This window comes from Magallana gigas, chromosome 2, assembly GCF_963853765.1.
Source record: "Magallana gigas chromosome 2, xbMagGiga1.1, whole genome shotgun sequence".
In the NCBI taxonomy this organism is placed as follows: domain Eukaryota; kingdom Metazoa; phylum Mollusca; class Bivalvia; order Ostreida; family Ostreidae; genus Magallana; species Magallana gigas.
The window spans coordinates 36,666,817-36,680,595 of record NC_088854.1 but is presented as its reverse complement, the minus strand read 5'-3'; the positions used below and the strand labels follow the sequence as shown (position 1 = coordinate 36,680,595).

The 13,779-nt window shown below is 33.2% G+C and overlaps 1 protein-coding gene across 2 annotated transcripts; it reads left to right on the top strand.

The window, feature by feature from the left end:
• Window positions 1-12,921, top strand: LOC105331118 (glutamate receptor 2). Of its 2 annotated transcripts, XM_066076379.1 has the most exons (18): window positions 1-126; window positions 273-387; window positions 1,496-1,672; window positions 1,795-2,040; window positions 2,586-2,812; window positions 3,145-3,198; window positions 3,319-3,456; window positions 3,617-3,781; window positions 4,300-4,422; window positions 4,691-4,798; window positions 6,686-6,946; window positions 7,052-7,407; window positions 7,791-7,989; window positions 8,172-8,419; window positions 9,836-9,944; window positions 10,772-10,918; window positions 11,027-11,128; window positions 12,259-12,921. In XM_066076379.1, the coding sequence occupies exons 2-18, from the start codon at window positions 297-299 to the stop codon at window positions 12,319-12,321; spliced, it is 2,814 nt and encodes a 937-aa protein (XP_065932451.1). In that variant the 5' UTR covers window positions 1-126; window positions 273-296; the 3' UTR covers window positions 12,322-12,921. The 2 variants fall into 2 exon arrangements, with proteins under 2 accessions (XP_065932451.1, XP_034303337.2); XM_034447446.2 differs by lacking the exon at window positions 1-126 and having other exon boundaries at window positions 149-387.
• The last annotated feature ends 858 nt before the right edge of the window (window positions 12,922-13,779 follow it).

Genomic DNA, 13,779 nt, shown 5'->3' with positions numbered 1-13,779 from the left:
TTTTCGGTATCAGCAACATAAAGTAGTCTATCATTGGTTAATGGTCCCCATTTGCTTCGATAGGGCCATGTAAACTTCGAACGGATTGGTGGAAATTGACAACGACATCTACAGTATTCCGGAAATGTGAATATTTTTTTTTCAGACAATGAATTTCAGTTGTGATTTCTCAATGAAAGTTAATTAACAAAAACCCAAAAAGACTGATGATGGAATGTAAAAATGGTGATGAACCAAAAACAAACAATTCTTTGCATCATAATGTTTTGTAGTTCCTGTGCTGTGATCACATAGCCATGAATTTTAAGTGTGTTTTGGTCGGTTACTTTTGGACAATTTTTACAAGTTTTCTGGATTCAAATGTTCAATCAAGTGTTGTAAAAATTGGTGAGTAGCTTTTAACTTATTGATTGATACCAGTGTTTCTTTACAATAAAAGAGTTTCAAATTCATTTGAATACTGACATAAAAAAAAGATTTTACCCACTAGAAAAAAAAAAACATAAGGTAGCTGTCGATTAGAATTCATACGCACAGTTTATGGCAATGTATATCGTTTTTTTCATTACGTTATAGCCCAACATCTTTGAGCAATGGAATCGTAAGACAAAGAGAAAACTCATCGTATCCCAACTCACAGACGCCATAAGATTTTTATTGATTTCCAGTCCAATTCAAATAAATTTATTTACATTTAAGCACACAAGAATAACCAAGATATTTGGTATGGAGAATTCGATTAGTGGAATCTCCTGGGCTGAGAGTAATGACTATCGAGGGCAATAACTCAAAAGTAGTAATATTGTAAGGGTAATATTGTTCAGATATAGCAGCTTCACCGCATAAATGATTTCATCGTAGAGTTGAAGCAAACTGACGTCTGCGTTCTCGTTGGAACGAGGCTGTAGCAGTTTGCTAGAACTGAGGCGAAGAGATGAAATCACGATGCTATAGTATATGACGAGATTTGTCATCTATAAAAGAAAAAAATATAATAAAATACCTGAAATATGTACAAAGATCTAACAATTAATGTCATATTCCGTCTTAGATTATTTTTTCAAAAAAAAAAGCTAATTAGATAATACGTTTTTTTTAGTGGTGTATGTTGGTTTGTAATACCCCAAACATTGACCATAATGATTATCAATAGTATAATTACAGAAAATAAATTATTCTAAAACCCAACTACCTACCCCTTTTAAATATAAATAGACGAAAACATACTATTTAAAGGGTATCTTTTATGACTGACCTTTTCACCTATTGCAATGGTTAAAATCTTAACCTTAACCTCCCCCACCCCAAACTATTCATCTGAATGAAAAAAGAATGCATAAAATAAAAATTCATGGAATAATTCAAATATTATATTTATTCAAATTTCAATTAAATTTTCTGCATATTTTGAGTTTAAAGAAAAAAAGATGGAAGAATGGATAAAAAGAAACAAATGTGCATCGGCAGTTTAACATCGGGTACTTCTTTTCTGCAGGTTTTATCATACATAAAGAAATAGAAGACTCTTCCAAACTGTGGAGCGCTATTGAATACAAATTTAAAAAGATGGAGACTTCAGTGGGCAGAGGCTGGGTCCAAATCCAGGCAATAGAGAAGGACAGAAATGAGGCGCTCTTTGATACAGAGGAAATATTCAAACTACATCAAAGTGGTATTCAAAAACATTCAAACTTTTATATTGGGGGTTCTATTGGAATATATATTTTATTTAAAACCAATCATGGCGATGCATATAATTTTCATCATATATTTTCTTTAAATATGTATTTTCAGTTTGTGCAAAGATAAGACAAGGAGCAAAAGCTCTTTTATTCGTTGGAACCAGCAAGTCGACTGTGGCCATGCACTCCATCGCAGACAAGCTGTCCATTCCGGTGTTAATGCCGCTATCAACGAAGTACTCACAGACTCACAGCGAGTTCACTGTATCTTTACAGCCGTCCCTCATCAGACCCATCATCGACGTCATCCAGAAAAATGGCTGGAAGCAAGTCTTTTATCTGTTTGACTCAGATGAAGGTATACGAGAAAACACATCATTGATAGTTGATAATTACAATAAAAAATACCCATTAGTACCATAATGTTTTTTTTTTAGTGTTTTGGTTTTTAAATGAGTGGCTTTGATTTTCTTTTGCTTTATTTTGCTTCTCTTTGGCCTTTAACTTATTAAAACATTCAAAACTATAGGATTTATAAAAAAGAATTTCATTTTGTCGAAACAAAATGCTTTTATGATATTTATGCATGTTATTGAAATTTATTATAAATACAGTTAAAATAAATCACTGAATCTTATCAGAATAACGTTTCTTAACTTAGCAATATGTAGCACAATGTAAGTTTGTCTCATTGAGGGCATATAGCTTTTCCCAAATTGATATGACTTTATTATCATTTCAGGAGTTTAATACATTTCATATTCATAATTTTCGACATGAAAATGGCAGCTCACTTTTTTTTCATTGACGATTATGTTTCTTTAAATTGATAGTAAATATATAAAATAAATATATCTATTAATTTTGTGTAGCATAATGTTAAATGGTGTGTTTTTCCACAAGGTTTACTGCGTCTGCAATCACTCTTCCAAGAGCTAGGTGAGAGACACTTGGCCAATGACGTCATAATTCGATCCCGCCGGATAACCAACATATCTGATAGTTACGAGTTGCTGCGCTCCGTGGATCGGCAGGAATTGAATTGTAGCAATCTGGAACCATGTCGGTGCACGCGACCAATTATACTAGACCTCTCCACAGTCGCTGCATTTAACGAAACACGCAAACAGGTTCTCCAACACCATCAGATAACAATGCTGAATCATAATTACAGCATTGTTCGTTAGACCCGATTAGCATTTAGTAAAGTTTTTAAGATGCACAATATTTTTTAATTATATTGTTAGGTAATTTAAGACAATGTGTTGATGAATTAACATTAAAAAAAAATGTTTGTTTAGTTGATGCAATTACATCTGTAAACAACCATTAAGCAAAAAGTATTGCATTTCTCATAATTCATTGTCAAATGGATGCTTTTAAATACCGGATCTGTTTAAATTATATTTGATAATTGATCATTTCAAACAGAAAATTGTATTTTCAATTATTATTGTTATAGATCATCGACGTCGGAATGAACAGAGAACACTATCATTATTTATTAGCAAACCTGGTAAGAGCAATGGATGTAAAAATTACCAATCCATTATTTTTGTACAAAAATATATATGCATGACTTTGTATCTTCATGCGCAAAATATTTCAAACTCATATATGTTATTTGTCCTAAAAGGGTGCAGATGAGCTGGATTTGTCCTCTTTTAAATATGGAGGCATGAACGTAACTGGATTTTCCATTAAAGATCCTCCATTTGAAGAAAATTTCCAACAGAGCGATTGTTATTCATATAAAGGACTTTGTCCTGTTAGCGTAAGATGAGACTCAGAAAAATGTCTGGTTAATCTTATCTGTATTTGAAAAATATCACATGAACGAGAATATGTACACATCTTCCTAACAAAATCCTTAAAAAATACCGGTTTGAATATATGGAATACTTATTTCTTTATATCCTCTTACTTTTCAACAGCATAAATCAGCGCTTGTGATGGACACCCTGGAGTTCCTGAGTTACGCAGTCAACAAGACAGGGACCTACAATAACCCCTCCATGTTCACTCCAAACAGCAACGGCTGTGACGTGTCAGAACAACACAGAAATTTTGGACGAAAATTCCTGAATGCTATAAAAGAAGTGAGTAGATTTCAAGATAGTTAAAAAACAATGAGCTTTTCATGCCTTAAGATTAATATTGAAATTAAAGCATCGAGCTATGTTTGCTGTGAGGAAAACGTGAGATGATTAAAAAAAACCCAATAAGCTAGATATACTTTTAATATGATAAAGATACACAAGTTCTCTACAGTTAACTGAAAACAAATAATGGCTTATGTATGCTTTAAATAGAATTTAGATAGAAACTGGAAGAATCAATGAGGTATATGTATGCTTTCAGTAGAATTTAATTATGATTTTAAAACAATGAGCTACGTTTGCTATGAAAGATCCCAATTACAATTTATTATAATCAGCTTTCTTCAAGAATGAAAGCATTTTTCCTGACCATTCAATCAAGTCGAATTTTACTTAAACTTCATGTTGTTTGTATTTGTTGCTTTGATGCAAAAATTAATTTATCAAGATATAATATTTATAATCACGTAAACATGAACGGCGACGTTTTTAAGTAAGGAAAGACAACTCTGTTTCAGACAAAAGTACAAGGTTCATCGAATATCGGGACAGGGACACTGGCTCTAGATAGCTATGGCAACAGGAAGGACTACGTGCTCAACGTCAAATTCTTTACTTTTAATTTTTCCAAGCTTGAAAAGGTAGATAAACGATGGAAATGTCGCTAGTTTAGCAGAAGGTACAATTTGAATATCGGGAGACTTTGAATTATCCTAAGTAACTTGGTTGCTGAGAGTTTTAAAAATTGTGAACCCTTATTTCATGATCGTATACATTATTATCTGTCTTTTAACGTAAAAGTATGAAAAAGATGTTGAATAAAGAAGGTTACAAAGAAAGCACTCGAAATTAAAATATAATATCTTAATTTAAATAAAGGTTATATTTGGGAATATTGTAATCCAATAGGTGGGAATTTGGCAGGAAACGGGTCTCAGCATAAAGTTGCACTATTGTAAACCGTCCAAGGAGCCAGTAGCCAGTCATAACAGAACGTGGATCATCACAACAATTGTGGTAAAATTACCGAAAACAACACACTTAATAAGAGATGAGAAGCATATAGTGTATCTCACGTGCGGATCAAGAATATTTCACGGTCGGGGAAGGGGAAAATGTTGTTTGCCGGTGAGGGTTGGGAATGGGGTCGTTGGTCCTTAGGCCTATTTTGGTAACAATGCTATACCGGGTATGTGAATGTAATGTAAGTTTAAACGGAGTTTAATTAAAAAGTGTCCTGGTTGGCTTTGGTGTCAAGAATGAAGATATAAATGTTTAAGAAATGGTGAAATGCTTCTATCCGCAGTTGATATAAAATTATTATCGGTTAATATGTTTTACGGGCCACCGTTTTGACGAGATCAACAATTACACATGATACCTTGCAACATTGTCAACTTAGTGATATTTTAACAGTTATTTACTAACATGAAAGATTTTTTTTTACAAAATATATAGATTTGCTTCCCTCTAGAACCGTTCCTTCCTTTTGGAGAGAATTGATCAGTCTGTAAAATGTAATTTGTTTAATTTTGGTAAAAAGTGTAAACAATAAGTATATACATTGTTATTTTTCTTTTGTGCCTTGTTGTTGTCTGCCTCTTATCCCCCCCCCCCCTTGGTTCATATTTTTAAAATGTTTTTTAAAAATGTTTGCCTCCTAATTACAATCGTTGAATGTGCCCCCAGTCCTTGTTTGTAGGTGTGTAATTTCCTATTTTTGAATTTAATGGTTCGACAATATGTAATATATGCATAGATTTTTTAAATGTTTATTTTTTCTCTGTATTATTTTTTTTTAGTTTAAAATGACCTATTATTTCACCCCACTCCTGCTTATACTTACTGTACATGCATGCAAAATTAGCTAAAATTTGGATCGATAATATGACAGTAAAGTATGGCTCGTGCTTGTATATATATATTATCTCTCTATCAAACCAAAAAAAAAAAATTAAAAACAAATCATATGAGGCAGTTATCCCAGTTTAGACTGAAATAGCTAGTACACACATTACAGATGTTTGATCCACCTCTTAATTTATCGTGGGAAATATAGCTCAAGATGATTGTGACGTCACACGTTATAATCAATAATTATTTGTATCTCGACTCAATACGAAGGAATGGAAGCATGGAAAAAATCTTTAGGGTCCCACCAATGCTTTTGCAATACTTAAAACGTGTCTTCAAACCTCAAGGCACCCTAAATCACGAGCTAAAAGTCAGCCATTTTTAGCATAGCACCACGGGAGAAAACAGCAGAGAGCATTATGGGACGTAGGCAAAAATGATTTCTTAATGAATCTGTAGGTTTAGCTCGTCCTTTGCTCCGCGCGCACTGGTTCTCAGAGCTCGCTTAAAAGGGGCATGGTCACGATTTTGGTCAAAAATTATTTTTTCATTTTTATTGTTTACAATGCTTTAGAATGGCATTTTTAATAGGCAACCAAAATTTGAATGTCATTCGTTGAGTTATAAGCAAGTTACAGAGCTTGCAATTCTTTGCTATGTAAACAAAGCCTTTGTTTACATTTTGAATGTTGAAGTGAAAATTTCAATTTAAGACCTAAAATGAATGTGTCAAACGTAAGAAACTGTTTATTTATGCTTAAAATGGATAAACAGATAGACAAAACAGCTTAAAAAAGATTTTTTACTGGTATATTGAACCTATGTAAACAAAAAAAGGGCACGGGCCTTGTTTACATGACAAAGAATTGTGAGCCCTGTGTCTTGCTTATAACTTTACGATTGACTCTCTTTCATTCGATCATTAGAAATGTTTTCATAAAGCATTTTAAATAATGAAAACAGATAAATAGAATTTAACCGAAATCGTGACCATGCCCCTCTAACTCTGCGAGTTGCGCTCGCTATTATGTATTATCTATTAACATCTAGGGTGAACCATTCGTACAAGATTTAAAATTAAAAGAAGGAAGCCAAGTCTCACAGCAAGGTGTGGCAATGATCAACGGGAAACTGTACGAGGGATTCTGTATAGAGGTAGCCGAGAAGATCAAAGAACGATATGAACGCTTAGAAGGCAAAGGCCCTGGATCATTCAACTATAAATTCAAGCTGGTGGACGATAATAACTTTGGAAGTGCAAACAAAACCGTTGGAACATGGAATGGAATGATAGGAGAGTTATTAGATCAGGTCAGTTGAAATACATGTAGGTAAATGATATCAATTTTATTATTTTCTTAAATAATACATCGCTTTCCTGAATTGTATATTAATTTATTGACCTCATCTTTACAGAAGGCAGACTTGGCTTTAGCTTCTTTAACAATTACCCGTGCAAGACAAAGAGTTGTGGACTTTACCAAACCTTTCATGAAAATTGGCATCAGCATAATGATAAAAAAACCTGACAAACAGAAACCTGGCGTGTTTTCCTTTATGGAGCCTTTAGACTCCATGGTTTGGGTCTGTGTTAGTCTTGCTTTTACAGGTGTTAGTCTGGTACTATTTTTTATCGGGCGTTGGAGCCCGTTTGAATGGCGCGCCGAAGCGTCACGAAAAGAGATTTCAGTGACGAACGCCTTCACGTTGTCCAATACTTTGTGGTTTTCTTTAGGAGCATTGATGCAGCAAGGTTCTGATATTTTCCCAAGGTTAGTTTTGTCGATAGTATGCCTATCCTATTGGAGTATAAATTGTCTGTTGAGGTACAATGGTGTATTAAGCACAATCTGCAATTTGCACATTAGTTCCTAACGAATTCAACACCTTTCCACTTTTTATATTTTACTGTTTAAATCACAAAATGCACATTTCAATTTATATAATGCACATTATTAAATCAATGTACTTTACCAGCCAACATATAATCCAATTAAAGAACATTGTTTACAGCCTTATAATATAAGCTTAGCCTATTTGAGCGAGCATTGAATATTTGAAAGATTTAGCTATCATTGAGAAAGTATCAGACCTTGGTTGCATCTACGCGCTCCAGTGTGGCATCTTTTACCTCATTTTAATGTCCGTGATACAGGTCTATTTCAGGTCGGATCGTCGGCAGCGCCTGGTGGTTTTTTACCCTAATACTTATTTCGTCGTACACTGCCAATTTGGCCGCATTTTTGACCATTGAGAGACTTATTCCTCCAATACAAGGGGTTGAAGACCTGGTTAAGAGTAAAGATGTGGAGTATGGGACTTTCAAAGGTGGATCAACTGAGGCATTTTTCGAGGTAACATACTTGGTTTAAATCAACACTTACGTCATTTTTAAATGAATACAATATAATGTCACTTTTATATACAGTAAAACAATCCTAATATTGGTGACGTTTGGATTATAGTAGTTGTTATAAGCAAATGGATGTCAGTATTTGAATACTTACATGTATATATCTGACTGTATATTCCTCAGATGTCTCAGGTGCCAATATACAGGCAAATGTACGAGTATATGAAATCAAAAGGGGACCAAGTAATGGTAAATTCAGATAAAGAAGGGTATGAAAAAGTTCGACAATCTAAAGGTGACTATGCATATCTTGTGGAATCTCCAAAAAATGATTATCAGAACCAGAAGAAACCATGTAACACCATGAAAGTGGGAGAAAACTTGGATCATAAAGGATACGGAATAGCAACTCCTCCATACTCTCCGCTCAGGTAATCATCTGTATTTCATAATTTTATCATATATGATAATTCTTATATATCTTTATATATTATAATAATTCATAAATAAAAAAAATCAGTGAAAATAACTAGTTAAATCAAATTACCAAACAAGAAAGTCTAACAGTGCGGTGGTTCACATTTGTTGAATAAGAAAAACCATCAAATTGTGATAAGGTTTTTAGCCGGGCTCTGCTGAAAGCAGAAACTGGCTGAAGGCCTGCCTTTAAATCGCCAATGTTACTACATGAATAGCACAACCTCAAAAGTAAACAACAAGTGAAAAGCTGTCAATGTGACAGCAAACCGGGTTTTCTTTTATGTAAACTGTATCCATAATCCATGTCAACCCTTATCCAGTGAAATGGAGTACCCTACATGTATATGCAACATTTTGCCAAAAAATGACTAAGTTCAAAAGCTGGTATTTTTTCGATAAATTATCGGAAATAAAAATCCTAGCAATATGCACACCTCTGATATATGTACAATTGATCTGCAAAAGAACAACTTCCTATCTTGAGAACTGTAGGAGGAGTTATCCGTACAATGAGGGTACCCTATATGCAATATTTTGCCAAAAAATGACTAAGTTCAAAAGCTGGTATATTTTCGATAAATTATCAGAAATCAAAATCCTAGCAATATGCACACCTCTGATATATGTACAATTGATCTGCAAAAGAACAACTTCCTATCTTGAGAACTGTAGGAGGAGTTATCCGTACAATGAGGGTACCCTATATGCAATATTTTGCCAAAGAATGACTAAGTTCAAAAGCTGGTATTTTTTCGATAAATTATCGGAAATCAAAATCCTAGCAATATGCACACCTCTGATATATGTACAATTGATCTGCAAAAGAACAACTTCCTATCTTGAAAACTGTAGGAGGAGTTATCCGTACAATGAGGGTACCCTTTTGGCAGCCGCCCGCCCGCCCGCCATTTTCACCATTTTAATAACCGGATTTTTCCGTTGGAAAACCCGGTTAAAAAACCAAACAACGTTAAAGTAAAAGTTTCCTCTATAACAAACAATTACACAAAGATCCATGTTTTGTCAAATGTATTGGGTTTTTTGTTTGCGAATGAATTTACCTTAGAGTGTTTTTTGTTGTTGCTTTCTTATAAATTACATGTTTTAAAAACCAAACTATGCAATTTGGACAGATACAATGCGCATTAATTTTTATGAACTACTTTACAAAGCATTAGTATTTGGTTTCACATCGAAGAAATGGGAGATTGAGATTTTACAACGCTTGTTTCAAAATTCAATGCACCTTTGATTTTTTTTTTACTTGACAGGCATATTTTGTTAATATAGCCTTTCAGTAGTTCAGTACTTTGGTTTAAAATTTATAGAACTCTTTGAAAGGTAAACATTTGTTTCTAAACTTTCAGGAAGGATTTAAACTTGGTTGTACTAATGTTACGTGAAGAAGGGGAACTTCACAAGCTGCAGAGGAAGTGGTGGTTTGATAAAGGGGAGTGTGGTACGATGGACTCAAAGGTAAGAAAGCCCAGGTAAATGTGCGGTCACACGAAGCGATTTTGCGTCCGATTTTCCATCCGTTTTCCTCATCCGACTCGCTTTCGGCTAAAATCACATCGTGTGACCGCACCATAACAAACCAACGAGCAATGAATTTAAATTTATCACATGTTTAGCTCAATATGCAGTAGATATCACTTATGTTATAAATTTTTAATATTCCCCTGTATGTTCTGACGCCACTTGACGTCATGATTTTAAAAACATTACGTAGCTTTAGGCGGACTATTGATGTAGAATGAAAAAGTAACAAAATTATTCAATTGAAAAGTGTAGACTTATGAATTTGAAACATTTAATATTGTTGATTTTTTTTCAAAAGTTAATAAAAATATGTTCGAAAATTAATGAAATCATAGTTTGTTAATCTTCATGGAACTTTTTTCCATGCATAAAGTTGTTGACGTCTTGAAGTGAATTATTGTATTGTGCGGCTGACTATTATGATGTTTACAGAAAAGATTGTGGTTTAAAAAAAGACGTGGTAAAAAGTAATAAAAAGAATCCATTATAATTTTTGATAGTATATGATTTTTATCCAACTCGTTCTGTGTTTTTTTTATCCCCTGCCAAGACTCGGGGATAGAAAACACACAACTCGTTGGATAAAATTCATATACCATCGCAAATCATTTTTCTATTCAAAATGATTTTTTCGATAAATTTTTGAGAAGTTAGGCTGTCAGTGGGGTTTATTGAAATTTTTGATTATATTTAATCATTCATGAATTTGAACATTTGAAATATAACGAAATATTAAATTTTCGTGCATTATAACGCCACAGGACACTTCGAAGAGTCCGTTGACACTAAGCAACGTGTCTGGAATATTCCACATTTTGATTGGAGGACTAGTTCTCTCTATGATGGTATCACTTGTCGAGTACTCTGTCCATCGATTACGGAAACAACACAAACTTAGATTTCGGAAGGTAAATCAATTTAATCATGGAAAAAAATGATTAAAATTCCGATTTAAAACAATATTGAGCATGTTTATAAGCGAAAAATGCGAACCTCTAATGACGTTTTTTTTCCAGCAAATGGATGCACCCAGACCTGCAATCAAAATTGAAAAGAAGAATCCCTTGGAAGTATTGAAAGCCGCTGGGTACACGGGTATCTGCGACAACACAGTTTCTGTGAGTGAACGCAAATATCTATCTATCTATCTATCTATCTATCTATCTATCTATCTATCTATCTATCTATCTATCTATCTATCTATCTATCACAGGGCCGTAAAGAAATAACGATCGAAGACTTGGACTCGTGCTTATAGATGCTTTTATATGATATAAGAAAAACTACAACTTAGAAAACACAGAAAACACATTCACAACACAACACACACACGTTGACGAGAGACAATTACATGTACTACATATTTAACTAAATTACAAACACAATGGTTTAATAATACCGGTGATTTACCGACGGTATCACTGAATATGGTGTTACAATAATATGTTTAACAGTGATCTTACCAGGTATCCAGTACTTTAAATAATAAATGGAATATACTGAATCTTTGAAGATCAGAAAAGATCATAAGTACACTGGTACATGAATCTAACGCCGTAAAGGGTAGAATCTGTGGGTTCTGGATTTGGCGGGACTTGCGCTTATATAGTGAACGAAGTTAGTAACGCATGCATATTAATGACTTAAAAGTCGTCTGTCATTGGTCAATGAGACATATATACCTGGTCACTAATAAAAACCATGTGACATATCACAACATTCACACGTGCATTCATTTATACATAGAGCAATGCGTTCTATCAGCAATGATGAATATTTAATAAATAAATATATATGAACTGTGACACATTTATCTATCTATCTATCTATCTATCTATCTATCTATCTATCTATCTATCTATCTATCTATCTATCTATCTAAATCTGACTAAGCACAAAGGTCGATATGATTTTTTTTGAAATTTTTATAGATTATTCATTGAGCAAATATTAAATATCAAGGTCAATTATTTTTTTTTATTTTTTAAGGAAAATTAAACAAACGAAATAATAGAAGTTGAATTTGATATTAATCCAGAATTTTTGTTGCTAATGACCCAAGCGAATTATGCAAAGTACCTATTAAAATGTTATGCAGGTATTTTTCAAAATATACAGTTAGAATGGTATATATTTACTATTCATATAATATGCGACTAAAAAATATTTTAAAGTATCAACTTTTTCTTATATATGTTTTTTTAAAAAAGTAAGACATTGTAGTTATATCTATGACCATTTTTTTCAGTACACATTCAAACCACCTGAGCAGCTTACGACTTTCGAAAGTGGTAAAAACACTGAACTATGATTGGGTTTACATAGAGAATCACTCGCGTTTATTCATCAGTATATTTTCTTCCGAACATAGTGTAATGGAATTTGATAAAGTAGACTTATGTATCATATGCCACGTTTGATGGAATGTAATTAATCATTAATATTGTATGTAAATCGAAATCAGCCATGCATTTTGTTGTTACTTTCCAAATATTTTCCGGTTCCGTATACACTGTATGTGTTTTGTTTTACAATCTGCAGCATCCTCTTTTTTATTTTAAACGTTTACATGTATTCTGAAATTAAAATAAAACCATCATTGTCAGTAATTCACCGTGTGAACACGAGTTTATAATTACTGATAGACGCAACTACGATCAATAGCTTTATAATTTCTTAAAAGAGAACTAAGATTGGTAAACCATCGCCGTCCATAATCAGAAATCGGAGCCGCTCCATCATGATGTCATCACAAGCATGGCGTTTATCCTCTGAAGAAGCTGCTGTCCTTGTGTTATTGTAGTGATGGATCATCATTAGATCCGGAATCTGTTTGCTTTTTTGCGCTGATCGCTGATTACTTTTGTTTGACTGATGTTGTTGACAGATTCAATAAACTGGTCAATATGTCCTCATGTCTTCTTTATTTCTCAAGAACTTCCTTGTATGGCATTTACTGAAATGGAAAATGGCCTGGAAAGATATAAAAGGAAGTTACGAAGTATATTGCATCTTTTATTCAACCATACGAAATTTAAATTTAAGCTTGAATAACTATTATCAAATCTAATTTTCATAAAGATAAACCGGTGAACTCATTTAAACAATAAAATGCTTTCTTTGGTGATTCCAGCAGGATATGAAGGTAGCGACATTGCAGAGAAAAATACATAACCCGCGTTTTAACAAATTAATTGTAAAAAGTCAGTAAAACTAACTAAAGTAATGTTAATGTACATCAGAACAATAGCTAAAACAAACAGCCAAAAGTCTCAAATAAGAATTTTTATTCTGACATCATCATGATTATTTCGTGCAGTCAGTAGTGATTTTCTTAGGTCGCTGTAGGTTTCGACCAATCGATAAACGGGGCGTGTAGATTTCAGTCCTGTAAGTGTCTACAGAGCTATGAATTACAATAAGTTAAAATAAAATAAATCCATAAAGCCGTTATTCTGAAGTCCTTTTATGGTAGTTTGACCTCATGGAATTTAAACCTTGACTCCTGGTGAATTGAAAATAGATTTAAAAAATGTAAAAGATGGTATGTGCCTCAAAATGCATATACATAATTTATTTCCCGTGAACTGATTTTCTCTCGTCAGATTGTATGGAATACTGATTGCCTTAAAAATAAAACTCGTCATCGTAAGAGTTAAACATGATCATATTTCTTCGGAAATTCTTGGAAAGATAAATGTATGTAAAATGACCAAGTCAATCCCAATCCTTGGATGTAAGAGAATTCTACAAATAAAATAATGTAAAT

Excerpts from the sequence above, each read along its gene's own strand:
- LOC105331118 (XM_066076379.1), top strand. The coding sequence starts at position 297 with ATGAATTTTAAGTGTGTTTTGGTCGGTTACTTTTGGACAATTTTTACA. Across the intron at positions 3,199-3,318 it reads ATTATTTATTAGCAAACCTG|GGTGCAGATGAGCTGGATTT; the intron begins GTAAGAGCAATG and ends TTGTCCTAAAAG. Across the intron at positions 4,423-4,690 it reads ATTTTTCCAAGCTTGAAAAG|GTGGGAATTTGGCAGGAAAC; the intron begins GTAGATAAACGA and ends GTAATCCAATAG.